Below are 27831 nucleotides of genomic sequence, written 5' to 3'. Positions count from 1 at the left end.
TATGGTAATGCTCTAATAAATCAAAGTTTGTCTCTGCTCTTCATGGGCTGTTATTTCAGTAATTTTGCTGATGAGTCAGACTCAGACAGGCTGATCTGTGGACTCTCATATTTCATTATTACGTATTTCAACGTGATGACGCGCACACCGGGGGCAATCGTGCTTGGGCGCTGGGCTTTAGGTAATGTGAGTGCAGGCCAGCCGGGGACTGGGGAGGGGGGGATTTTGGCTTTAGCACGATACGGGCTCAAACTTGCCAATGTGAGTGGGCCCTCAGGTGTCATGGGAGGCATATGGTAGCAGATTGCTGATGGTGCAAATGTGGCCAATAGGGGGCGCTTTGATGCCCCTCCCCACGAATTACTGTACAGAAGGGACATTTTTCTGTCTGTGTCTGTGTCAACCACAACAACAAACATTTGGCTCCAACTTGTGACCAGCAACAGATAGAGAGGACGCCACAACCCGATCTTTAATTCCTGAGCAAAATGAATTTTATTTTACACAAATAATTGCCAGAAATGAACTAGAACTATGGGAGTCTGGAGGCCCAGCCAGAAAGAACAAAAGGATGGGGAAGTCTCGGCAAAAAAACACAATGGGCCGTCGGACCCAGAGCTTTCCCCCTAAACTACCAAAACTGAGTTTAAACAAACTAGGACACAAAGCCACAAAAACTGCACTACCAGACCTCCATCCTCAAAAGAAACCAAAACATAAAATAAGGAACAAAGCAACAAAAACACCCCGGGATGATCAGGAGGCTGCTCGTCTGGGAGGGAGAGCTCTTGCTGCCCCAGCCTTCCTTATATAGGGCAGGGCCAAACCTCCAGTCAGGTGATCACACTCACCTGAGAGAGACAGACAAAAAGAGGGAGAAGAGTGTGTAACAGTATCTAAGAGATAAAACATGAACACAAGTCACATCTCCATGCTTTGCACTTCTACCATTGTGATGGAGAGATGCGGTGCATGATCCACAGTGCAGCTACGTCCCTGAAATTTACAGAGCAAGTAAATTAATTAAGATCATGTTAGGCCAACACTAGCTCTCCCACATCCCCTGGGTTAAATGCATCTCTACATCCTCCTTTTATCCATGTTCTTTCCTGGTCTCTTTCAATCTGGAAGCTTCTATAAACACAAACAGTTCTCCGGGGCCTTTACTGTTATATAACAGTGACTTTATGCAGTAAAAAAAAAATGGCACAGTTCACCTACATCAATGCCAGCGCGACAGAGTGGTTACTTTAGTCCACAGTTTTGCCCGGTGGATCTAGTTATCATTGGAGAAAAAATAATCCTGCTGGAGCCACAGCACATTTGATGTGATCTTGTTCAACAATGCTTGTGGTCTATGAATTATTCAAGCATGAAACTTCACAAGGAGACAATGACAAAGCAACAAATATCCTGCTGCTTATTTGCTGGTACTGACTTTCGGTGCAAGAGGCGAACAACCCACAGAATACCATCTTTCTTTTATAGCTGTTGAAAATGGTTTCGATCTTTTAAGATTTCCTCTTTATTCGTGTGTTTCTTCTGAATTCAGCCTGCATACCATGCAGTTAACACGGAGCACTGAACCCCAAACCATTTTTCTTCCTTTTCTTTATATAAAAACTTTATGTTTGCCCCCCTAGGTTGAGGGACAAGGATCCATATTCGCTCCCTGTTTGCTTTAGGACTGGTTCTAACATATAGAAGATATATACAATATGTAATCAGGACCCATAGACCTTTTCTACCCCAGTGTGTCAGGACCCATAAGAAAAGAATATTTCTCACGAGCTCTTGAAAGTGCTGACACTAATACCAATATGTTTTTTTAAAGTAATAACTGAATAATAAACTGATTTCTCTGCTATTTTCCTGAATTAACAAGAGAATTATCTCCGGATTCTAAGAAAATTACTAATGAATTTTTTTTGCCCTGTTATTCTGAATCAATGAGACAAATATCTCAGAATTGTGAGTTTTTTTTTAATGTGGTTTTCCCCCTGTTATTCTGAATTATCAAGATAAGTATAACCGAGAATCCTGAAAAGATGTTTTCATGAAAAAAATGTAACAAAAACAAACAAACAAACAAAAAAAAAAAAAAAAAAAAACCCTAGATAATTCAAAAATTATCTTAATTCTGAAAAACATTCTTCTGGAAAAATAATCTGTTGTTTTTCTAAATTAATGAGTGATGGAAATTAATGACGAGGTGAGAGCAGCAGTGGAGGAGACGAGAACCTGCAAGGCTGTGGGAATGAGGCAACAGGGAGCTTGGACAAGATGGGAGAACGCGGTTGAGAGGAAAGTGACCTGGGCAGAGCTTTGGAAAGCTGAGCCTCAACGCATCCAATTCCTCATACAGGCGGTTTATGACGTGCTCCCAAGCCCGTCAAATCTGCACACATGGGGCATAGCAGAGACACCAGCATGCCCACTGTGCTCCAAGCGAGGAACCCTGGAACACATCCTCAGTTGCTGTACAAGGGCACTTGCAGATGGAAGGTACAGGTGGAGGCATGACCAAGTCCTTAAGATCATCGCTGAAGCCATTAGCGCAGGACTGCCATGGGCAAAACAATTCCAGCCCTCCAAGAAGACCATCGCCTTCGTCAGAGCTGGGGACGAACCAACTCCTGCCAGAAGAACATCCTCTGCAGGCATCCTGTCATCTGCAAGAAATTGGCAGTTGTTGGTGGACCTTGAAAGGCACCTGAAATTCCCCAGCCATATTGCAGTCACCACCCTGCGACCAGACATTGTCCTCATCTCTGAGTCCACCAAACAAGCAGTGCTGATGGAGCTGACAGTCCCATGAGAAGACCGCTTGGAAGAAGCTTTTGAGAGGAAGCTCTCCAAGTACGCAGGACTGGTCAACGACTGCCAACTGGCTGGTTGGAGAGCAAGGTGTTTCCCTGTGGAAGTAGGGTGCAGAGGATTTGCAGCCCGTTCCTTGGCCAGAGCCTTCAGCAGTTTAGGCATTGACGGAGAGAGGAAGAGGAGAGCCATCCGCAGTACCACTGAAGCGGCAGAAAGGGCCTCAAGATGGCTGTGGCTCAAAAGAGGAGATCCATGGAGTCATGGTAGCTAGCTAGCCGTCTGGACACAAGCCGGGATTTGATCAACCCCGGCTGGGTCACCTGGAGGAGGGCGTATGATAGTTGAAAGACCCGAAACGCCCCATGAATCCAGGAACTTCACTGATGATGTGTCCAGACTAGGCATCAGTAGATGTATGTACACAGCATGAATTGTAATTATCTCATAGGAAACTTACCTTACAATTCTGAGATAATTATGCATTAATTCAGAAAAACAGGGCCACAGAGCAGGTTCTTTTTATTCTATATTTTTCTATAATATTATTTTTCCAGATCCCTTTTTACTGTGTGTCGTTATTTGTGTTGTTGTTATTTATTTATGAGAAGCACCTTAACTCCAAGCCAAAACCCTTGTTTGTGCAAACCTCCTTGGCAATAAAGATCTTTCTGATTCTGATTAATGAGACAATTATAATCATTTTAGAAAAACTGGGCAGATTTTTTGCTCCATGACAACTTTATCTCGCTGATTCAGAAAAACAGAGCAGATTTTTCTCCCCCCAAAAAATCTTTCTCGCAATTCTGAGAGTAGTAAGTATTATTAATGCATAAATGAAGGCAAGTTATTTTTCTGAGGTGACTACATGACACTTCCCATAGGTCTGCTTGGTATTTTATTTTGGTAGCCGTGGCCGGAAGTGAGCGTGTCCAGCTTGACGGCGGTCCGCACTGCCACGTCGCGGCGGCAGCAGAAGCAGCAGCAGCAGCGGGGAGCCGCAGAGACGCTCAACAGGCGAAGGTGGGCAACACAAACAAAGTTGAGCTGTCAGACAGACTCCGGTTCAGCGGCTCGGAGGCTTTCAGAGTGGATATTAAACCACCACGGAGTCCTTTTGTCGAGGGAGAGCCGCTAGCTAACACCTGTAAGTTAGATAGTGGACAGCGGCATGAGCTAATATGATGGCTAACTTGGAAACTTTCCGTAGTATTCCTCAACTTCTTCGTCAGTATTGTAACATTATAAACACATGTGCGAGAAATATGTCTTGGTAAAGATGAGTGGCTGAGCTAATTCACCCCACAGTCGGCCTAGGTGTGCTGTTTGTGTACCTTGTGTTCTCAGGAGTTGCGCTAACTACGTGACTTTCGCACCAGCAGCAGGGAATTTCCTGCGGCAGCGCAGACCGCTCAGCCCGGACACTGGAGGAGCTGTCCGCTGCTGGGAAGACAACTTGTAATTTCATATTTAATAGACACAAGATCCGCACACTGTTTACACACCAGGTGATTTGGCACGCCAGACTATCACGGCCACACGTAAATCAGCGCTGACATTAAGCTCATCTCACAAGTTGACTTCAGGTTCACGTTTCATATTCATCCGCCAACACGGCTTTAAGGTTAGAGTAAAGTAGCTCTGTGCCAATGACGTCATTATCCTAAAGTTGTGGAAGTCTAGAAACAAATCTGACTCGGTTTAATGTTCTCCAGCTGCTGTGGGTATTCCCTGCTAGAAGTAGTTATTAATCAGGTGCAACTATAGCAGTAATGTTGTAATTTCTGCTTCGTTTTTCAATAGTGTTCTCAGTATTCAGTCAATAATGTTAAGTGAATTCACCTCAACCCACTTTAAGTATGTATGTCTGTCATTACCTTGCAGTTATTATCTGTCAAAAACACATTGTGTTAAACGTGTAGACACCAGTGTGCTATAACCTTACTTTCTCACTTTATTCTTGTACTTTCTCTCTCTTCTAAAGACCAGTTTATCAGAGTAATGACTGTGAAAGCCGCTATAGGAGATGCCATACGGTTTTGGTGGTCTGAAGTGATTTAATTTGAATTTGAGACAGTTGTTGAAAATTAGACTGGGAAGTTTTATGAATTAGGGACAGAACATACTAGTGTCCTAATGGGTTTTGATGCATGTTGTGATCTGTATGACTGACAAAGTTAATGTGGGATGCTATTACTTAAAGCAAGGTGACAAATGGAAGGAAAAGCCTGAAAAGTGTAATAACATAAAAAGCGCAGGTACAGCTTCCGTACAGGTGTACTGCATGGTAAATTTAATCAGTGATCATCCCTGCGTGCCCTGTGGCATGGATAAAAAGGCTAAGCAGGCCCAGTTAAACCTTGATTTAGATCAGGATGGCAAAGGGAAAAGATGTAAGGGACGTGCAAAGAGCCTCATGATCAGGACACGGACTCAGTAACACTCAGCACTGTTCAGCTGGCTAGTGTTTCAGTCAGAACATTGTCTGGGATGGGAAAGTCAACAGTAAACAGGGTTCAAAATGCAGCTGAAACCAACATTTGATGACCAGACTGTATCAGCAAGAACAGTTTGCCAGCAGCTACATAGACAGGGATATTACAGGGTACAATGCATAAACCCCTCACTACAAAAGACAGATGCACCCTGGGAGCTGAGTGGCACTGGTCAACAGAGAGCAGAGGGGGCGTCCGTCAACATCTGAACTCTGCATCTGTGGGAGGCATTTCCATCTGTTCCTGTACAAGGAAGCAATACACAGTTGTTTTGACTCATCACCTTTCCTCTACAGAAGTGTATTCACTCAAGAACAGATGTCACACAAAGTGGGTCACACACAACCCGCACCGCACAACAAATCACTCAGAACAGGAACAGAGGAAACTACCCTCAGTTTGAACTGAGGAAACTCTAGAGGCAAAGCACTAACACGGGTGAAGTCTCAAAAATATAAACTGTAAAAGGTAGATAAGTAAATAAACGCTTAAAAGACATGATAGTACAATTGTTTAAAAGTTCTAGAGAAGAGTAAAAACAGAAATAAAAGGTAAAAAATGATGATGATAGACCATGGCGTTAAGTAGACCAAAATAAACAAATTAATAAATAAGTAAATTTTAATTAGAAGCCAGACGAAAAAGTCAAACACTGGTACATTTTCCAAGTAATATGTGGGCAGTTAGTTTCTACTGGACACAGCACTGCTGCTGTTACAGTACGTAAGGACAAATAATGCAAACACACATCTTTGTCACCTGTCTGTACATACTTGAGGTCAAAAATTCAACAAGAGCAGTTAGACAGCAAAAACCTGCGCAGTATATGAAACTATTATATAATGTGACTGTGTGTCTTTGACTGTGTCTCAGCCGTAGGTGCCAGTGAGGGGAGCAGAGGTGCAGACCCACCTGACCGGGAGACGACATGAGGCAACTGAAAGGCAAACCCAAGAAAGAAACCTCCAAGGACAAGAAGGAACGTAAACAGGCCATGCAGGAGGCCCGGCAGCAGGTGGCGACCGTAGTGCTGCCCACGCTGGCTGTCGTGGTACTGCTGATTGTGGTCTTTGTCTATGTGGCCACCAGGCCCGGTGCTATCGAGTAGACTTCCAAATTGACTGACATACACCACAGTGACGAGTGGAGTTTTACAAACTGAGAATGGCTACACCCAAAGGATCTCCCTAAAAGTCTTACAACCGTCCTTCTCTAGGCCAGCTGCTGACCCTTTTCCATCCCATTCCTCACCTGTCTCCTCGGCCTCTGAATGTTTACGCTAGCTGCCATTTGTCTTAAGCATCCTCCACAGAGTGATTTTGCTGCAAGAAGGAATCCAGCTGTAAAACAATCAAAATCAATGGAGATGTGGCTGAAGTCTCTTCTTGGTGCCTTTCAGATGGATGAAGAAAGGACAAACATCCATGTTGTCACCTTTGTTTTGCCATGGCAGACATATATGCTGGGTGCTGTTTTATAAAATGATGCAATGCCATGCTTACCAAAGGGGCTGAGCGCACAGCTTGCCAAATTTAACCAGAGGTGTGAAAATGTCTCAACACGTGAATGGTCTAAAGCTCGGGTGGCCAACCAGTCCAGCATTAAAAGCCAAAAAAACAAAAAAAAAACAAAACACACCATTGCAAAGAGCCACACAGCACATGCTTACCCGCACAACAACAGCAACCGTGACTTACAAACCTAATCCCATGCAGTTTTAAGGTGTTTTCTTACCTCAGTTTACTCAGTTGGACACGTGGTCTTCTTTGTTTTCCACAGTCATTTTCAGGTCTGGCTTGTACTCATTTGTGGCCACTGGAAGCAACAGAGCAATATTTTGAATTCACTTGTTAGTTGTAGAAAAAAGCTGTCAATCCACACACTGGCAGTATGAGTGCAGCCTGTGTGAGACAGGGATATGTGTCTGTGGGCACAGCTGTGGCCACGGGTCTTGTCTTTTACTGGCACAATTTCAAGCAGCTCTTCCTCAACCGTGCCACCTTCTGACGCAGACTGTTCGAATATCGCCAACTGTGGCTTATCTTGGACACGGCAAGACTCATCCAAAGCAAAGCTGAAATACCGGCATCTTTCAAGATCTATGTAGTGTTTCAATTGAGTTGTTAATATACAATATTCTCTGTTCAGTGGCTTCAGATTGTGATTTGCAGGAGTGAGGATAGCAGCAACAACTGAGGCACGTCTTCACAAATTCCCCTTCACTGTATGGCTTTTTTAGCACAAGCAATGTTCATGCCACCAGTGCTTCGTTAATTCAAAAAAAAAAAAAAAAGATTCTGCTCTATTTCAGTGTGTTTACCCTCTGCTTGTGAAGTTCAGTGCCTTCAGTGCCTGTGTCATGTTAGCATGGAGCGAGTTTAAACGGCGCTCCAGGTTTGAAGCTTTAAAATGTGACAGTGAGGTCTGGCATATCAAGCAAAAGGGTTTCCCATTTTGTTGTGCAAAAAAACAACAACAAAAACAAGCAAACAAACAAACAAACAAAAAACAATTACCCCCTACAAGTAAAGATGTCCTGTGCTCGTCTTCATATTTGCACTTAGCTTTATGTTTCCCTCGCTGCCGTGGCGATTCAGTCACTTGGCCTGAACAAACTTCTGCATCTGCGCAAGTGGGTTTTATGTTTGGATTAGAGTAGCTACATGCATGACAAATTCAAATGCATTTTGATTCATTAGAAATATATTTTAAAATGAATAGTAAAAAAATAATAAACAGATCACTGTTAGGATGGGGTTTAGCACCCCAGCTCTGAAGTATTTTTATAGTGCGACTGTTGCTGAGCAATGCAGTTTTAACAGTTTGTCATGCAGTATGAGCCTTGTCAGACATGTACCACTGTTTGGGCAGCACTTACACACAATCAGCAGTATGTCTGTGGAATGTACGTGTGGAATATGGACAGGAAAGTATTCAGGAAGGAAAGAAACAAGTGTTCAGAAAAGCAAGGGTTTGTTCCTGCCACCTTGTTTGAAATGTGGAATGCAACTCAAAAGTTTATCATTGAATGTTGTTTTTGAATGTGCAGGAACGTCTGTGAAGTAGATACAGATCATAGATATTGAATTGGGTAGAACTGGCACGGCCCTTTAGTTGGCAGCAAATCTTGAGTATTTCCGGGTGGTTCTGCTCGCCAAGGCAGCAGCTGCAGCTTTCACTCATTTCACCGAGTCGGCAGAAGAGTGAGTGCACATGGGCTGAGCTGACGTACGCCAGATCCTCAGCTGAACAGAAACATTTTCTGTTTTCACTTGAAAATCAATAGAACAATCCTGAAAATAACCCTGTGGCTCTAGATTATTAAAATTTTTAAAAATGCTTTTTGGAGTAGTAGAGCCTTAGCTGGTAGGTTATTGGTGGATTTGCCATGATGTTATTCGATAACTTGGTCAACAACAATGCAGCTGTTTAGGATTAACTCGGCTGACGACATCCAATCAGCTAATATTAATGTCAGTCTACTAGGCAGCTGCTTGTTTTGTAGCAGTGGAAGTATCAGTAAAGGTTTTTATTTGGTTCCTCAAAGATGGCTAAGAGCCGGTCCCCTGGCAGCGCTGAGTGCCCGTTCTACCAAATTCAGTCTCTATGATAGAGATAAACCACAGGATGACACCTGTATTTCTTCATCCGTGTGGTACCTTTGGGTCCTTTAAGCTGTTGACAGCAATGTCTTAGAATTTCTCTTGACATCTTGACAAATCCGAAAATGTGCCTTAAAATGTTTGAAAATGTATTATTTCATTTATTAAAGGATCTGAAGAAGAATTTTCTCTTTTTGTGTTCAAGTCACATCTAACTGGAATATACAACGTTATAGAGGGTCTGGACATTAACACAGTATCTCAGTCTGCTCCTCTATACAGCTGTTGGCATCAGCATCTAGAAGTTTACTGGAGGAAAAGCTCTGGTTATATAAATGAGACAGAAACGATATATTCTTTTTTATATACTTCTTATTTAACCTCTGTATGTGATAGTAGTGATCATAACTCTGAGGCAGTTATACATGGCAATTCAAAAACAAATTATTCCCCATGGCAGTTCAAAATCCATGTAGACATATATTGATAACTACACACAAACATAAAAACAACTAGCAACAGTACTGTACAATAGATTATGAAAATATATTTCCCCCATTCAAATCACAAAAAATAATTAAGATTAGTTAATTCAAAGGGGTTTCAGAGGTTCCCATTAATTTCTGACCTGTGCTTTTGAGAACCTGTAGCTTGCTTGAAGCCATTTTATTCAAGTGTCATGGAAGCTAAACTTTCTATATATTCTGAAAATTAAGGAGCAGACGACTTGATCAACTACCTCCTCTGCGTTTAGGCTCAGAATAAGTGCTTGAGCTTTATAGTTTTGTGTATGTATCCTCATACTGTTTGTCCCGAGTCTCATTCTGTTAAGTGTAAAGCTGTCCAAAATTAGTTATGCACCGAATGCATGTACATTCATCGTTAGAACAGAGTCTACATTTGTTCTGCCTTTTGTTTTTAAATGGTCGTCTTGCATTTAATATGAGCAAATCAGTGAAATGTATTCTTAGTCGTTGAATATGACATCATTCAAGTTTCCAGTGAATTCAAAGTTGCCACATGCCAGCTTTACCAGGTGAGGAACACGTTCGACATCTCGGTTCATGTTTTCTCTGCGATGCCTGTTGTGTTTTCTGGTGTTTCTGATCTCAGGCGGCTCGGCAGCAGCTCTTGGTTTTAAAAATGTCTTCACGTGGTCAGCCAGGCTAAGAAGTGTTCCAGCTTCTCCAGATATCATCACTTTTGCAGGGCATGATGGATGTAAAAAAAAAACTGCCTACACTAAATAATTTCAAAATTCAATTCCCATGAAACACCCGTCTCTGTGCTGGGACCCACAGCTTGAAAATCACTGTCATAATAAAATATGATGACAGTGATGATATAATAAAAGTACATCTAACATTATCTGATAATTGCCCTTTTGTAATAAAAACGTATTTGGTTTGGACTGTTCCACCTCCCTGGATTGTCTTAAAACAGCCTGGATAAATGATGTAGGAGTAGATATCACAGAGGAGCGATGGACAGAAACCCAGACATTATCTTCAGTCAGTGCTCGACATGGTCTCTTACAATTTAAAGTTCTACACCATTTACACTTATCAAAGAAAAAACTTTGCAAAATGTATCCAAATGTTAATCCTGCTTGTGACCGATGTGGGCAGACACCAGCTTCCCTAGCCCATATGTTCTGGCACTGCCCAAAAATAACAACGTATTGGCAAAACATCTTTCAGTCACTATCTGACATTATGGGTAGACCAGTTCATTATAATCCACTGACAGCTGTCTTTTGAATCGAAGGATCTGATCTCAATATAACATGATAACATTTGTAACTCTTCTAGCACGCAGGCTGATAATATTAAACTGGAAACAAGCACGGGCTCCAACCCATTCCGCTTTTATGAAAGATGTAGTCAAATCTTTAGTAGTTGAATTCCTGCCCATCTCCTTGTATGTTTTTACTAATTTCTTATAAATTTTTGGGTCATTTCTTGCTAATTTGTTGCATTTTTCCTTTTTTTTTTTTTTTTTTTTGAAAGAAATCAAGGGAATTTGCTCAGTGGGTTAGGGATGTGTGTTCTTGGTCCATGTGTGTTTTTCATTTTGCAGTGGAAGAAGAGTGCAGCACTTTAGTCAATTTATTATTTGACGTATAAAACTGGAAAACGGAAACTCTGCGTACTTCTATTTTCTATATACACAGTACAGGCCAAAAGTTTGGACACACCTTTCATGACTATTTACACTGTAGATTCTCACTGAAGGAATCAAAACTATGAATGAACACGTGGAGTTATGTAATTACCAAAAAAAGGTGAAATAACTGAAAACATGTTTTATATTCTAGTTTCTTCAAAATAGCCACCCTTTGCTCCGATTACTGCTTTGCACACTCTTGGCATTCCCTCGATGAGCTTCATGAGGTAGTCACCTGAAATGGTTTTCCAACAGTCTTGAAGGAGTTCCCAGAGGTGTTTAGCACTTGTTGGCCCCTTTGCCTTCACCTGAGGCGGATCTACGGGTGGGCCTGGGTGGGCGTAGGCCCACCCAGATTGACAGCTTGCCCACCCTATCAGATTCAAGATTTTATACATGTCTATCTAAAAAAATAAACAAAATGAAATAACAGGCCCACCCAGGGACCAAACGTCCATATACATTGGGGGGGACAAGTCCCCCCCAATGTTCAGGCACTCCAATAATGTCCCCCCCAATATTGCTGGAATATATTAGCAATTCAATAGCAAATTCAATATCTGTCCCCCCCATTGTTGAAATGGTGGTTTTGGCCCTGGGCCCACCCATTAGCCATGTTCTGTATCCGCCACTGCTCTGCGGTCCAGCTCACCCCAAACCATCTGGATTGGGTTCAGGTCTGGTGACTGTGGAGGCCAGGTCATCTGCCGCAGCACTCCATCACTCTCCTTCTTGGTCAAATAGCCCTTACACAGCCTGGAGGTGTGTTTGGGGTCATTGTCCTGTTGAAAAATAAATGATGATCCAACTAAACGCAAACCAGATGGGATGGCACGTCGCTGCAGGATGCTGTGGTAGCCATGCTGGTTCAGTGTGCCTTCAGTTTTGAATAAATCCCCAACAGTGTCACCAGCAAAACACCCCCACACCATCACACCTCCTCCTCCATGCTTCACAGTGGGAACCAGGCATGTGGAATCCATCCGTTCACCTTTTCTGCGTCTCACAAAGACACGACGGGTGGAACCAAAGATCTCAAATTTGGACTCATCAGACCAAAGCACAGATTTCCACTGGTCTAATGTCCATTCCTTGTGTTTCTTGGCCCAAACAAACCTCTTCTGCTTGTTGCCTCTCCTTAGCAGTGGTTTCCTAGCAGCTATTTGACCATGAAGGCCTGATTGGCGCAGTCTCCTCTTAACAGTTGTTCTAGAGATGGGTCTGCTGCTAGAACTCTGTGTGGCATTTATCTGGTCTCTGATCTGAGCTGCTGTTAACTTGCGATTTCTGAGGCTGGTGACTCGGATGAACTTGTCCTCAGAAGCAGAGGTGACTCTTGGTCTTCCTTTCCTGGGTCGGTCCTCATGTGTGCCAGTTTTGTTGTAGCGCTTGATGGTTTTTGCGACTCCACTTGAGGACACATTTAAAGTTTTTTCAATTTTCCGGACTGACTGACCTTCATTTCTTAAAGTAATGATGGCACGATGACACGTTTTTCTTTAGTTAGCTGATTGGTTCTTGCCATAATATGAATTTTAACAGTTGTCCAATAGGGCTGTCGGCTGTGTAGTAACCTGACTTCTGCACAACACAACTGATGGTCCCAACCCCATTGATAAAGCAAGAAATTCCACTAATTAACCCTGATAGGCACACCTGTGAAGTGAAAACCATTTCAGGTGACTACCTCTTGAAGCTCATCGAGAGAATGCCAAGAGTGTGCAAAGCAGTAATCAGAGCAAAGGGTGGCTATTTTGAAGAAACTAGAATATAAAACATGTTTTCAGTTATTTCACCTTTTTTTGTTAAGTACATAACTCCATGTGTTCATTCATAGTTTTGATTCCCCCAGTGAGAATCTACAATGTAAATAGTCATGAAAATAAAGAAAACGCATTGAATGAGAAGGTGTGTCCAAACTTTTGGCCTGTACACTGTGTATGTATATATATATATATATATATATATATATATATATATATATATATATATATATATAAACAAGTGACATATATATATATATATATATATATATATATATATATATATATATATATATACATATATATATATGCATATATGCATACATACTCTGATATATATATATATCAGAGTACGTGAGCGGTTCGGAGCGGAAGAAATAGTCGCACCAAACTCACGTAGTAACAGCAATTCGCTCGCACCGCCCCGCTCCGACCACCCCTGCGGCCCGCACCTCGCACCGAATCGCTCACCCCAATTCCTCTAAACACCGCTCCACTCCGCTCCGCAATCGCTCCGCTCATATTACTATTAATGATGATTCTGGGTTACAGTACAATAGGTGAACAGGCAGTCAACAATAGGCTAACCCATAGCTAACTTAGCCCGCCCACACAAGCTGCACAACAACATAAAACAAGTGACGTCTACGTTAACGTTAGCTAACGTTACCATGGTTACAATAAGGCTAACAATTACCGGTATTCCAACAAGACCATCAGATAACGTTACCATGACAACACATAACTTATCTGTTCCGCAGGCGAATCTGTGATGTGTCTGTGATCTGTGCTCTGCGAGGTCCCCGCCTCGGTGCTAACAAACAAAAGTCTAACTAATAATCCGGGATTGCTGTGTCCAGTCCAGTCCACTACTAATAAAACAAACCTTGACTCAGTCGTCGAGCTCCAGCGCTTATGAGAGAAGTCCTGAATCACCCAACTTATTAGCTAGCTTAGCTAGTACTACCGGTAGCAGTACAGCTGATGCCTGTATCACGAAGCAAGCTCAGTTTCCCCTGGATCTCTCAGACCTATCCGGCTACACTAATGGAGATCATGGTGATCGGGGATAACCGGTATCACGACGCTGGTTATCAACTCGCTCAGTCGATCCAGGTTTGCCTCATCAAGAGCCGTGAACGCGCACGTATAAGGGGCGGAGTCTGAGGCAGCTGACCAATCACAAACATGAGCAACAAGGAAAAACACAGCATATATATATATATATATATATATATATATATATATATATATATATAAAAGCAGGGAGCAGGGGTAATTCACCACTCGCTCCGCACCGGAGCGATGGAACGGCAATAAAGAAACCCGCACCACCGCACCGCGTTAAATAACGACGCACCGCTCCTCGCTCGCTCCAGCTCCGCACCGCTCATGTACTCTGAAAACATGAGAAAAAACCTGGTATTTTTTTATTGACAGATTTATGTCCCTGGCTAGGGTTTAGCAAACAAAAAAGAGCAATCTAGGCAGCACATCACACCAGTTTACAGGCAAGACTTCCAGTTTCCTATGTGTTTGTCACACCAGGTAGAACCAGCGGAGCCACAGGTTCCTCAAAAGGAGTGTATGGTGGGGGAAGTCGAGGGGGGAGAGTCTTGAGGGAAGTTCATAGTCTACAGTATAAAACATAATCTGTATTGCATACATGATTAGAGTAAAGTAAGGGTAAGGATAAATAAAATGAGAAATATTTGCAATTGTTGATTTTTTTTGGAAATGGCCTAGATCTTGGTTACGTGGTTGGTTACAGTTGTGCAATTTTCATTAAAACATTATTTTGGAATATCAAAATATGCATGAAAATGATGTGGAAGCACTTTGTCAAAAAGCGTATGGATGTTTACAAACTGCACAGCCACTTTTCACTTTCAGATCTAATCGTTTTATATAAATGCTGTCCCCTGGCCACCTTCACAGCCTCGCACACAGGAGATGTGGTCTGTTCTCCAGTGACGCCGACCGAAGGCCTCGAGTCGACTTCCCTAACAGACAATCAAATTTCTGTCCTACATCAGGTGGAAAACAAATCATTTACAATGAGTCACTCACAAATGATTAAGTCCTGTGCGCTCATTTGAAGAACACTGCATTTTGATCAGCCAATGGGAGCCGCTCCTCTCAGCCTGACGACATGTTAACCCTGCCAGGTGAAGGGTATCATGATACTGTGTGTCATTCATTTCCATATTTTATGACAGAAACCGTGATGTTTGTGGGCAGAGCAAAACTGACGCTCCCTGGTCATAAAAACCAATATGCCTTTGATAAGGGGGCTGAGAGTCTAAAGGGCATCACCTGCTAACTGCGGCTCGGACCTGCCTCAGGTGTTCAGAGACATCCAGACTTTTCCTTTAGACGTTTGTTCGTTTTACATCAGGATGGCTGGAAACACAATCATTCGACTGTTTTCGCTTGGAACTGTTCTTTCTTTGTCTTTGGCCACAGGTAAGTAGCCTGAAGTATAATTACATATACCATCTAATAGGTTGTTTAAATATTTTAAAGTGAAACAGATGTTTAATGGATGTTTAATAATATGTGTCTATATGTGCTTTAGCTCCATGTAAGTCCATATTCTGACACTCAGGTTCACAGGGAGCGCTGCTGCACCCATTCATGTGTATTGCATTCACAAACCGACCCTCAAAAACACAATTCTAACTAAAATTCAAAGTTACAAACATCACTCAAAGAGATCATATAAGGAAGTGGTTGTCATGCTTTTTTTTTTTTTTTAAATGCTGACCGCTGAATTTTTGAAATATAACTGTTTGAATGAAGATCTGGTGATCTGGAAAAACTGGACTGTAAATCCAGTGAACTTGATCTACTTTCTCATGCAAACAGCTCTGTTTTGGAAATTCAGTGGCCAGTGTAAAAAAAAAAAAAAAGAAAGAAAGAAAGAAAAAAGTGTGACCACCTCTTCCTGATGTGACCCTGTTTGAGTCGTTTCTGTAGCTTGTTCATATTTCAGTCAGAACCGTTTTGTGAACACAACACAAAAGGATGGGGATTGGAAACACAGAAGATCTGTCTTCTCTGAGTGTCAGAGCTTAAACTCACACTGAGCTCAACAACATACACAGGCAAATGTTTTACTAGACTTACACTTTACACAGGCTGTGCTGCGTAGTCGTTAATGAGGATGAAACCTGTGTCTGGCAGCAACTGTTTTCTATTTTGCAGTTTTGGTAGATTTGGAATTTGAATCGAATACAGCGGCTCTGTTCCTGATCTGGTGATATGGGTATGTGCTGTGCTGCTTTCTCAGACCCTGCCTGCCTGGAGCAGATGGATGGCGGCAGTGGAGATGGACAGACCTTGATGTATTTCTATAACAAAGATGGCGACCAGTGCCAGCCTTTCTTCTACAAAGGCCAGGAGGGGAATGGAAACCGTTTCAGCACAGACAAGGAGTGCATACAGACCTGCTCCCCCAGGTTCACTGAGCTCTATCCAGAAGGCAGTAAGAGGACAACGCTGGTGTATTGTTACAATCATTATAATTATCCCAGGCTTAATAGGCTTTGAAGAATCTCGAATGTACACTAAAAGTCCAATCTGCATCCTCTGTGGACCCAGGTGAGCTGTGCATGCTGCCACTGGACCATGGCAGCTGTTTTGGCATGCTGCTGATGTACTACTACAATGCAGAGGAGGGAAACTGTAGAACCTTCCACTACACTGGCTGCCAAGGCAACGGCAACCGCTTTGGCACCAGGGAGGAGTGCCAGAAAACCTGCATGGGTATGTTATGTTTAGTAGTGATTCCATTTATCTAAGTTTGTTTCGAATCAAGAAGACAGAGGAGTAAAATAACCAGCTGGTAACAGAATAGCAATTAATCTTTCCCTCTCGACTCGTTTTAGCAAACAAAAAAGAGCAATCTAGGCAGCACATCAGACCAATTTACAGGCAAGACTTCCAGTTTCCTCTGTGTTCGTCACACCAGGTGGAACCAGCGGAGCCACAGGTTCCTCAAAAGGAGTGTATGGTGGGGGAAGTAGAGGGGGGAGAGTCTTGAGGGAAGTTCATTGTCTACAGTATATAACATAATCTGTATTGCATACAACTTTCTGAGACCCTATTGAGCGTGTTTGGCTCATTAGAAAATGAAAATGTAAGGGTAAGGATAAGTAAAGTGAGAACTATTTGTGATTATTGATTTTGCTGGAAATGGCCTAGATCTTGGTTACTGTAATTAGGCACCAATTGTTGTATAATTGATTATAGTTCGAGATTTTTTTTTTTTCGTCACAAAGAGTTGATGAACATAGCATTATGGCTTGAGGACATTTTACTGGCTCTAAAGTCGGTGAACTGGGCCGAGTGACTGGAGTCCTCTAATCTCTTCTGGACTTCCGGAGAAACTGAAGCAGAGCAGTGGGCTGGGAAAGGGTGGAGACTCAAATCAATAAATTGTTCAACCAGAAACAACTTTGCACCATGCCAGTTAGAGGCCTAGCAAACAGATGAGGAGACAAAGAAAAAACTCAGTGAAGTAAGCATTAGTAACCATTAACTGTCCATCTAGTAACATCCTAGCAAACATTAGTAATCATCCAGAGACAACCAAGGAATTTCAACTGATTGATGACTAAACACAGATTTTAATCTAAAAATATTACCATTTCTAGTTTATTACCCATTTTTCATTTTGTCTGTTGTTTATTTACTGTCTTTTGATCCATTTTCATGTCCTTATATGGACCAAAGTCAAGGTGTAGTGTACTGCAGATCATTGACTGCATTGACCTCAGCTGTTCTGTGCCATATTGGATCAGGACAGAAAAACTTCTTTGACACATAAAGGCACACAAAGTTTGGTGACATTTCAGATGAAGGCACAAAAATGTCTTGATGAATCGGATCAGTGGACAAAAAGTTCTGTGACATTTTGGGTCAAGGCACCAAAAGTTCTGTGATGTTTCAGATCAAAGCACCAAAAGTTCTGTGACGTATGAGATCAAGATACAAAAAGTTCTTTGATGTTTTGGATCACAGCACAAAAATCCTTGACATTTCCAAACTGTTGGCGTGACATATCAGATCAAGGCACAAAAATTGATTGACTGATGTATTCGATCAAGAGACAAAAACTTTGGCATTTTGGGTCAAGGCACCAAACGTTCTGTGACGTTTCAGATCAAAGGACAAAATGTTGGCGTGACCAGTCGGATCAAGGCACAAAAGTTCTTTGATGTTTCGGATCGAAGCACAAAATTTGGGTGACATATCCAATCGAGGGACAAAAAGTTCTTTGACTTGTCGGATCAAGATACAAACAGTTCGGTGACATTTTGGATCGAAGTGCCAAACGTTCTGTGACATAACAGCCGAGATACAAAAACTTCCAACAAACAGATCCAACAAACAGATTTTGGAGGAGAATAGTCTTACCCTAATTAAGTCTTTGAAGGGGGTTTTCTTTGTGTCCGCTAAACATCCTACCCTCTGAATTTTCTGTTTTTTGCAGCCAGGTCAGGCAGGCTTGGCGGGCCTGCCGGGACAGAGACGAACCCGGACGAGGTTACAACGAGTGCAGGTATGTGAGTGGACATACAGGCCTGTACCAAACATGTTCATGCATTTATGTCTGGCTCGTGTTTTAATATGATATCTAATTGTTTCCAATGATTGTTTTATGGAAAATGTTTACATAATTTTTTAAAAATCAGAATTTCTGGAATAAGAACTGAATCCACTGAGCTCCTCACTGTGTTTGTTCTCTCCCCCAGGCCTGATTGTAGGAATAGTAGGAGGAGTCATTTTTGCAGTGTCTTTGATTATTGCCACAGTTTACTTTGTGAAGGAAAGGTAAAAGAAGTTATATCAAATACATTTTACAGGTCAAATCACCTCCAGAGAATATCTTACACTATAGTTTATTGTTAGTAAAATATCAATAATAGTTGATGATTCTCTGCATTGTGTTTCTAGGAAAGGGAAAGCCAAAAGGAAAAGGAGAGAGCCTGCCTTGGAAATGAACTAGCCTGAGAAGAGAAGTGTGAGCGGAGATGGTCATTTTTCAGCCGTTATTTTTTTAAATCTCTGTTTGTAATTTCTATCATAGTTGCAGTTTTCTATTGAAGCCACATACAGTTTGATATTGTTAAAACTCCCAGTAAAAACAACATATCATTGATGTTTGCAGATGCTGTAGGGGACCATGAGTTTCTGAACTCAGTATAGCATAAACATGGTTACTTCAGTTTAATTTGATTGAGAAATGATAATTCCATCTGTCTTAAAAAAAAATGTGTTTGCATAATGTCATCTTGCCAGTTGCCTACCTGTACAAATCAACTCAACTTATATCTTATATATAATCTTATATATAATATCTGATCACCTGCCACCGCTGTGTTAACTTTTCATTTACACAATAGTAGCTGCATGGATTTACATAGCAGCATGGCGGGAACCTGAATGGGGAATTCAAACGAATAAAAGAAATGGAGTGGACAATTTTGGAGGTGTGGTCTGAGATTTGTGTTGTGACTGGGTGGTTTGGTGTAATTAAGCAGTAGGTCCCATGTTGCTGTTTGTTTTGTGTTTATTTGGCGTATGGAAAAGGATAGTTCACCCGTTTTGAATAATGTGCTGTTAATTTCAGCTTTAAAAGCAACTTGACCTCTAAGTGTTTTTATTCTCTGCAGCCTTAAAAGGAGGATGGTTTAAGGACCATCCCATTGATTTTGAATGTTTGGCTCATTTACTACAATTCATCCAAATTTTACATCACAACAAGCCATTTTGCAAATCATGCGGGGCTACTAAAGACTTCACAACATATAATAATACATCCATCCATTTTTCAAATTTGAATTTTTGGTTGAAACATCCTATAATGTATATGTTTAATGCCATATTTTAAGAGACTATTGTGGCAGCAGATTCAGAAAGAGAATGCCTTGAAGTTCACGAGTCACAATGTGACTACTGTCACTAAATTGAGAAATTTAAGGGAAAAAATGCATTTTACGTTTTAAATTGAGAAGATACATTTGTTTTACATATTTTAAAGATTTTTCCTTTGTCTATGCTATGTTATGAACAAGCATCACTTTACCTTACAGTCTGCACTACTTGTTCCCATAAGTGCTGGGAACAAGCCCCGTAATAATTAGTCATCCACTGAAGATGGAGGTTTCTGTGGTCACTCCTCAGAAGAGCATTTGTGAGGTCAGACACTGATGTAGGACCAGAGGGCCCGGCTCGCAATCTCCATTCTAGTTGATCCCAAAGGTGTTGGATGGGGTTGAGGTCAGGGCTCTGTGCGGGCCGCTCAAGTTCATGCCTTTATGGAGTTGCTTTGTGCACTGGGGCTCAGTCATGCTGGGACAGAAAAGGACCTTCCCCAAACTGGTCCATTCGTTCTTTCACAAATGTTTGTAAAGGCAGATTGCATGGCTAGCTGCTGGATTTTATACACCTGTGGCAATGGGACTGAATGAAACACCTGAATTCAGTGATTAAGAGGTGTGGCCCAATACTTTTGTCCATATAGTGTAAATCCAGATATCATAATAATGTTCTCACTTCCTGACAAAACAATGTTCTCAAATCTAAAATCATCCAAGGTACTGTTATTGTTCCTATTATTTCCAATTCAGTCTCTGTTGAGCTGTACGCCAGGGTGATCATAACTAATAGGAGGCAAGAAAATCTCTTCTCTCTTTACTTTGGAAACAGTTATGACTGTAATGAGGTTCAAACCATCTGAAAATGTCAGACTAATCATGAATGATTCAGTGACGTCCATCAGGTGCAACAGAATTGCCGTGTGTTATTAGCAGTGATGATGTGTTTAGATGAATCTGTTATCTGAAAAATGGAAGACATACAACCACGTGAGCAATAACCTTTTTTATTTTTTTGCACTGAATTAAAAAAAGACAAAACAGCAGTTAAAAAAAGCACTCTGTACACTCAATTGCTGCAGTTAGAAGAGACATATTCTTAATACGTTGGCTAACATCTTGGAAAATGAACAGATCGGAAAAGGACATTAGAACCTAAACAAAATGTTCCAGAGAAAAGAATGGTACAAAATGATTCTGTCATTACATTAAAATGCTCTAACACACTCACACACACATACATGCACGCATACACACACACACACACGCATACACACACGCACGCACACACCACAAAAAAAAACAAAAAAAAAACAAACAAAAAAAAGATTTAAAAACCGTTTGGCTGTAATGTGTGCATTTAATACTGTGCAAAGTCCATCTATTCTATTGAAATATTTTTAATGTAAAAAAAAAAAAAGCAAAGGCTAAAGAAAAACTTTGGGAGAAGTGCCAATGGCATGGAAGGAACGAAGTTAAAATGACTAATATTTCATGGTCTCTTATTGTTCATATTCACATAAAAAGGCAGTTCAAGATTGCAATTCCATATCTACAAAATTGGCATTTTAACAACCTAGCTATGTACACTGTACAAAGATTTAAACACAAACTTACATCGTTTACAAAGAAAAAAAAAAAAACCCAATGAGGAGCTGTGTGCCCGAGTGGATCAGGCAGATTATATTAGAATATAATCTGAGCCGATATTATCTGAGCCAGTCTCATGTGCTAACTGTCCTTGAGATCAGATGGAAACTAAGATTTGACTGACCTGGGGTGGGAGGGGGGTAATTTCTTTTAGCAGACAGGGTCAAGATGCAACAAAATCACTGACAAGACTGGAACGCAGCGCATTGTTGATTTTTTCCCCAAAATGTGTTGTGCATGGCTTTTTGGAAACTACACTGTGACTCAATTATACCTTAACTGTGATTTGTTACAATTTCACAAGTGCAAACAAATGGAGGGAAAACAGACAACACATAAACTGGACATTAATTTAGGCTCAGTGGATAATGCAAATGCAAATGGCGGTTGTAAACTTTTTTTTTTTTCCTGAAGTTCTTTAAGATTTCAATATATGGCACTAAAATTCTTCAAAACATGGCAAATCAACATCAAAAAGACTAGTGCAAGTTTTTAAAAAAATCCCATGATTAAAACAAAACTTGGCATAAAAGAAGAGAGTTAGCCAATAATAAATGGGACTTTTAACATGTCGGTCAAAGGAAACGGGACAGCTGAGATCTCATGGCTTGTTGGCGGGCCTGATTTATGGGGAAGGGGCAAGCATTTTGAACACGTTTCTACTTTTGCATCAGTATGGCCATATTAATTTACAAAGGCTGAGCAAACCTTAGCACTGTGCAGTTTACAAAAGCCAAATAAAACAAAACAAGAAGACTACATGGGAACTCGTCTTGTCTTTTTTAAGAAATGAGCGGTCCAATGGGCCTTTCACTTACACGATTGTCCCATTTTGTTTTTCTAATGTTATTTATCATTCATTTATTACTTTCTCAGCCTTAATCTCTTTAGTCTTTCTCATTCACAGTCTCCATCTGATTATTTTGACATTATCTACTAGATACCTCCCTATGGAAGAGGAAGGACACTTCTGACGGCTAGGCACAGCAAGGAAAGGATTCCCATGAGTGTGTTGTCTGTGGTAAAACTCAAACTGACTTCCATGTCTAACACTTGAGCATAGTGCCTGACGAGAGTGAAGAGTGGCTTTAACAAGAGCGTTTTCTGTGTGTGAAGTGGCTTCATTATTAATGCTTGTGATAGTCTGTGCTTGGTGTAGTCCCTAGCACTGGTGACCTCTGTAGCAAAGCTCTCCTGTCCCAGTGATGACCTCCACTTTTCACTTCCTTCTGAATCCGTTTCCTGCTCCTTCTGGCCCGTTACCTGTCCCACAGCACCCCCTACTGGTCCCTCAGTCACACTTCAGTCTGTTGCTGTGAGTCGATGATGATGGTCACCCCTCGATGAAGCTCGTCCATACTGTCAAAGTCGCTGCCGCCGGGTTCAGAGTCATCCAGCCCGCAGGGGGCCGACACGTCGGAAGCCGATGAGACGCCGACAGACAGTCGCATGTTCAGTGACACATTGTCATCAGTGTCCTCGCTCCCTGGAGTTACCCCACCCACGAAATTACTAAACTCCTCCCTGGGTATGCCCCCAGGCCCCGCCTCCCCCAAAGGCAGCTGGTGGGGGGGCAGGTACTGGCTGGGGTGGAAATGTGGCCTGGCAGGCTGGCACACAGTGCTGCCAGTGCTCAAGGTGCTCTCCTTAGAGACCGGCTGGCTGGCAGGCAGCGGGTCATAGTGCTCGGGGTAGTCCTCGCCGGTGGGCAGCGGCGGGGGCAGCTGGTCCTGGTTCAGGAACTCCTCTTCATGGGGAGGGGGATAGTCGCTGTCAATGTCGTAGCCCCCCAGATAGTAGTCTGACTCCAGCTCCCGGGTGCTGCCTCCCAGGCGTGGGGCTGAGCCGGACACGTCACCCCCAGGACCTGCCTCATAGCCGGGCACCTCTTCAATGTCTGACAGCCTGGTGCTGGGCATCCAGTCTGATGTGTCCCAGTGATACGCTGGACAGGAGACAAGACAACTGTTAGTAACCCATCTATGATTTTAGCTTACAGAGCCCAATCAGGGCTCAGGGTTACAACAGTGGAAAGCTTCCATGGGTTGTAGACAGACTGAAATACGCCCAGGCCAGTAACACTCATCTCCTATAATATGCAGCTGTGCAGGTCTGTCAGACATGCTCAGTGACAAGTACAACAAGGGTTGAAGGCACATAGCAAGGCACATCCTGTACTGGAAACATGTTAGTGTTGGTCTCTGAGAGTGTAAGACGTGCACAGCAGGGGCCTGGGAGGGTTGGGGTCAAGAGATCACAGCATGCTGAGCTTCATGGAGAATTACAGCAGTCAAGCCATGTTGTAGGGCTCAAATTAAACAGCTCCGTTTATTCCTGCATGTTATTGGAACACTGGGTAGATTTTCCCATTGGTCAGCTTAGAGGACAGCATACACACCAAAATCAGATTTTAGGCTCCAATGCTCCTTGATAATACCTCATAGTGTACTGAGTAGGTGAAAGCACCTACTCTAGATACACTGAAGGTAAGCCCAATGCCAACACGTTAACACGCACAATATAAAGTGACAGTGGTATATTGTATGCACTTGTAGGGCTCAAATTGTATGCAGTTGTAGGGCTGCAGCCAATTTTCAAAGTGGGGTCCGAGGGGCTTCCAGGGGGTCCTCAGCAAAATGAGGAAAAGTTTGACTATAATTCAATTCACTCGAAATGATCACAGCACAAAAGATGCATGAGTGACTATTTTAACATAGTGTTGTGTTGTTGTTGTTGTTGATGTTGTTGTTGTTGTTTTTTTTGGTGATTTTCTAATCGTTTTTTTTCCCCCAAATATTTTAAAATCTTAAATCTATTTTTTTTGGGTCATCCTTTGCTAATTGGCTCACTGCCTTTATTCACATTTCTGTGAATATATATATATATACATATACATATATATATATATATGTATATAGATATGTATAACCCTAACCCTATTTTTTTTTTTTTTTTTTTTTATTTTGCCTCAATCACCTCAAGTGTTGGTCAGAGGCTTACTGAAAGTCAACTCAGGGGTCCAGGACATGATTTTTTTTTTTTTTTTTTTTTTTTTTTTCAGTTGTTGGAATATTTAAAGCTCAAGGACATTTCGTCCCCTGGAGAGTGGCATCCACAGAGGTTGTAATAATGACCTATCGACTTTGATTTTCTGGCTTCCCACTTTGAACAGAATTCAGTAACAGTGTATGTTAAAGCACTGGCAAAGAACCAACTATCGCACACCAATGATCTTCTGAAGACAAACAAATGATTTTGGCTTGTATGTTGTCATCACTTAAAAGCTAAGCGGACCAATGACAAAAATCTCACAAAAAAACAGCATATTCATTTAATAGAAGCCACATTTCAGAAAAAGCAAACCATAACAGAAGTTACAACAACATAAAACAAATCAAACAAAGATGTCCATGCAGCAAAGCAGGAGACGAACCAAGGAGAGCTTGATGCTGTGAAAAATCCATCACACGGTAACATGAAACATCGGTCAACTGGAGATCCAGTACGTGAAACCAAATGACATGGAGGGATGCAATATGATGAGAAGCAGCAGGCAAGGAAGGGGGAGGGGAGGAGCGACTGTCCTGGGCTGCTGAGTCAGCACAACACAATGACTGGACCAACAAACTGTAGGTGGGAAGGGGAATCTAATCACATACGCACACACACACACACACACACACACACACACACACACACACACACTCGCATGCATGTACACACACACACACATACTGCATACACAGACACACAAACAAACACACACTGAGCTCCGACTGAGGAGGGGGGATATGCAGAGGCACATACCAATGACAGACATATAGTTAAAGATACAGAGGGAGAGGGACAGACACAGGGACAGAAAGGAGAAAGAGAGTCACCTCTGTTGTAGGTCTGACCTTGGTCCATGACCGACACTGTCAGGTGGAGGAACAGCAGAATAGATAGAGCTTTAGCACTGGAATCTGAATGTGCAACCTGTTCTTAAGGCAGTCTATAAAGGCCTTTAAGTTGAGGTCTGAGTCAGTCTCTCTAGGATTTCAGTTTTGTATGTATCTAGATATTTCTTTAATGCAAATACCAAATTTTCTTTTCATCTAATAGTTTTTACATAACAAATGCATTAATTTGAATGGAGATGCCCTGCTGGGCCTGTGGGTGGCGCTAGAGGGAATGTCATGGGGTCGCAAAATTTCCAGGTTTCATTTTCTAAGCAACACAAATCTGATCCAATTTCACAGTGATCCACCAAATAGATTCTATTCTCTTCTATCCAGTTTGAGGTTTCGCCCTCTAACTGGGCTCTGCGAGCTATAGTTCCTCTCTCTCTCACACACAGACACGCTCACTGAAGGTTTGTATGCATGTAGCCGGCCAGTGAAGAGGTGCCTGCAGAGTGTGTGCCTGCCAAAACCCGCTGTTATTCCACATTCTTTTCTCTTCTGTGATCGGCAACCTGAAGGTCATTGATAAGCTCAACTACATGACTGCCAGGCTCCCTGCTATGTTCAACACAAGCATTGATGGGACCACTTTCAATGTTAAGATCTCACTGAAGACGAGCAGTCTTCACATGTATGACGACACTAGGCCGGAGGGTGACCACGCCAACTTGGAAAGCCAACCCCTGGGCCAACTCAGACACCAGTGACTTGCTGCTGTGCAATGGAGCTGCTGTTGGGTTCCCTGGAAGATGAGCTGTTAAGTCTGGACTGAGCCCTGAACTAATGTGTGCTTTCTTGTCTGTAGAGGTTACACAGACTTTCCAGAGGGTCAGACCATGAGACACCATTTCCTGCTATACAGTAAAATGGCTGGGATTGCAATGGTGGTGTGAAGAAAGGAGACTCGACCCCCTGACATGCGTATTGGGTCTGTTCTTTCCTTTCTGCTTTATCAACTGGAGAGGAGGACTTCTAATGCCGTTATCAAAGTGACAGTCATCTGAAATACTTCCTTTGAAGAGCTCAGAGGCTAAGGAGCCGGGCTAAGAGTCATATGAGCCTTTACAGCAACCCTCTCTGAAGGCATTCAAGACAACTTTGTTCTCATATTTGCTGAACTGGCAAATCCTCAGATTCCCTTTTGTTCCTAAGAACCTGAGCTTGTTCAGGTCAACAAACTTTCAGCTGAATGTATCTTGTCCTGTACTCCATGAGAGAGAATGGGCAGTAAAACTGTATCTGCTGTGTGCACTATGCGCTTTGGCATGCTATGTCACCTACATGCAGTCTGGAAAAGACCCTCTCATTGTGGTTTGTGCACACTTTACACACAGAGTAGTGTCCATAGCCTCTGTCAGTGGTTTGAGTGTTGAGGACATTATAGGGGACATTAGTATTAGTAACATCCCGGTCTATGCCTATGCCTACGTCCATTCATACGGTTCTATTTCTTAGACATGACAGGTTCCTTCTCAAGGTCTGCAGTTGCTGACTTGTGAGAGGGCAGTGTGTATGTCAGGTGTTTTACACATGACTTTCTTGGGCACCACACATAACACTTAAATCACCTGTGCTCTTTGCAGTCCTGGGGCTGTGAGTCGGCAATGCAACTTGCCAACTTGGGGTTTTTATGGCCCCTCTCTGTCTAGTAGATTATGATAAGATGCAGCAGGGCCAGGGCCACTGTTCTAACTATAGGTGGTCAAGATCCTGGTGTGGCTTCAAGTCTGATGGTTTGTCAGGGTGTACATGAATCAGATTCTGCCCACTGTGCCCACAGAGCCCAGTCAGAGGGCTCTGCCTGTGAGAGACAGGACAAAGGTTACCATATTGTAACCCTAGTTCTGCCCCCTAACAAGGTTCACCTGCAGTTCCCATGGCACTAGCTTAACAGTCACTTGTGGATGAGGAGTAACAGTGAGTACAGGTTAATATATGGTGTTGGACATGCACACACTGTGCAGGCGCCTCCTCATAGGCCGGCTAGATGCATGCAAATTTTCAGTGAGCAAGTTTGTGCATGATTTTTTGGAGAGGAGCTATTGCTCACAGAGTCCAAGTTAGAGGCCTCCACCCTGTGCTTACACAGGTTACAGTATCGTCATCTTCACTCTTGACCTAACTGCTGAAAGATTGACAGACCAACAGCCTGACATGTAGGCCCCTGCTTCCCAGCGGGGCAAAAATGAATCTTAATACTCAATTCCAATAAACTATACCACATATCATAGATAATACTGGAAATACTTCACTCCGCATCCTTTCTGTTTTCTGAGCAAAAAAATCTTGGACCCCATGACATGGCCAGGAAAAAAAAGAATGTCCTCCAGCAAAAAATGATCCCACAGGCCGTTTGTACAGCAGCTTATTACGAGCTATAGTTACAGTTTAAAGTGAAGCGCCATCTAGTGGTCCTGTAAATAAAAACACTGTGGTGTAGTGTTAAGGGAGCGATGACGTCGGCAGGGGGTTGGTAGGGTGGTAGATAGTTCAATCAACACGTCTTTCCC

At 42.3% G+C, this 27831-nt stretch overlaps 2 protein-coding genes across 3 annotated transcripts in view; one reads left to right on the top strand and one right to left on the bottom strand.

Annotated features, from left to right (window-relative positions):
• The first annotated feature begins 6240 nt into the window (after positions 1-6240).
• LOC115370482 (tissue factor pathway inhibitor-like) lies at positions 6241-18685 on the top strand. Its single transcript, XM_030067511.1, has 5 exons — positions 6241-6406; positions 16136-16330; positions 16447-16611; positions 18341-18409; positions 18603-18685. Exons 1-5 carry the CDS (start codon positions 6241-6243, stop codon positions 18683-18685), a joined length of 678 nt encoding a protein of 225 aa, XP_029923371.1.
• A 2429-nt stretch (positions 18686-21114) lies between these two features.
• Positions 21115-27831, bottom strand: part of fat3a (FAT atypical cadherin 3a) — a 143306-nt gene continuing 136589 nt past the window's right edge. Inside the window, exons 28-29 of one of the 2 annotated variants that reach the window (XM_030066256.1) lie at positions 25259-25294; positions 21115-23322 (exon numbers count right to left, since the gene is read on the bottom strand). In XM_030066256.1, coding sequence (XP_029922116.1) covers positions 22673-23322; positions 25259-25294 — 686 coding nt within the window. In that variant the 3' untranslated portion in view covers positions 21115-22672. The remainder of the gene's footprint in view (positions 23323-25258; positions 25295-27831) is intronic. The other variant, XM_030066257.1, reaches the window with a different exon arrangement.

This window comes from Myripristis murdjan, chromosome 13 (genome assembly GCF_902150065.1).
Source record: "Myripristis murdjan chromosome 13, fMyrMur1.1, whole genome shotgun sequence".
NCBI classification, from domain to species: domain Eukaryota; kingdom Metazoa; phylum Chordata; class Actinopteri; order Holocentriformes; family Holocentridae; genus Myripristis; species Myripristis murdjan.
Note: the sequence above shows the minus strand (reverse complement) of the source record. Positions and strands in the feature narration are given on the sequence as shown.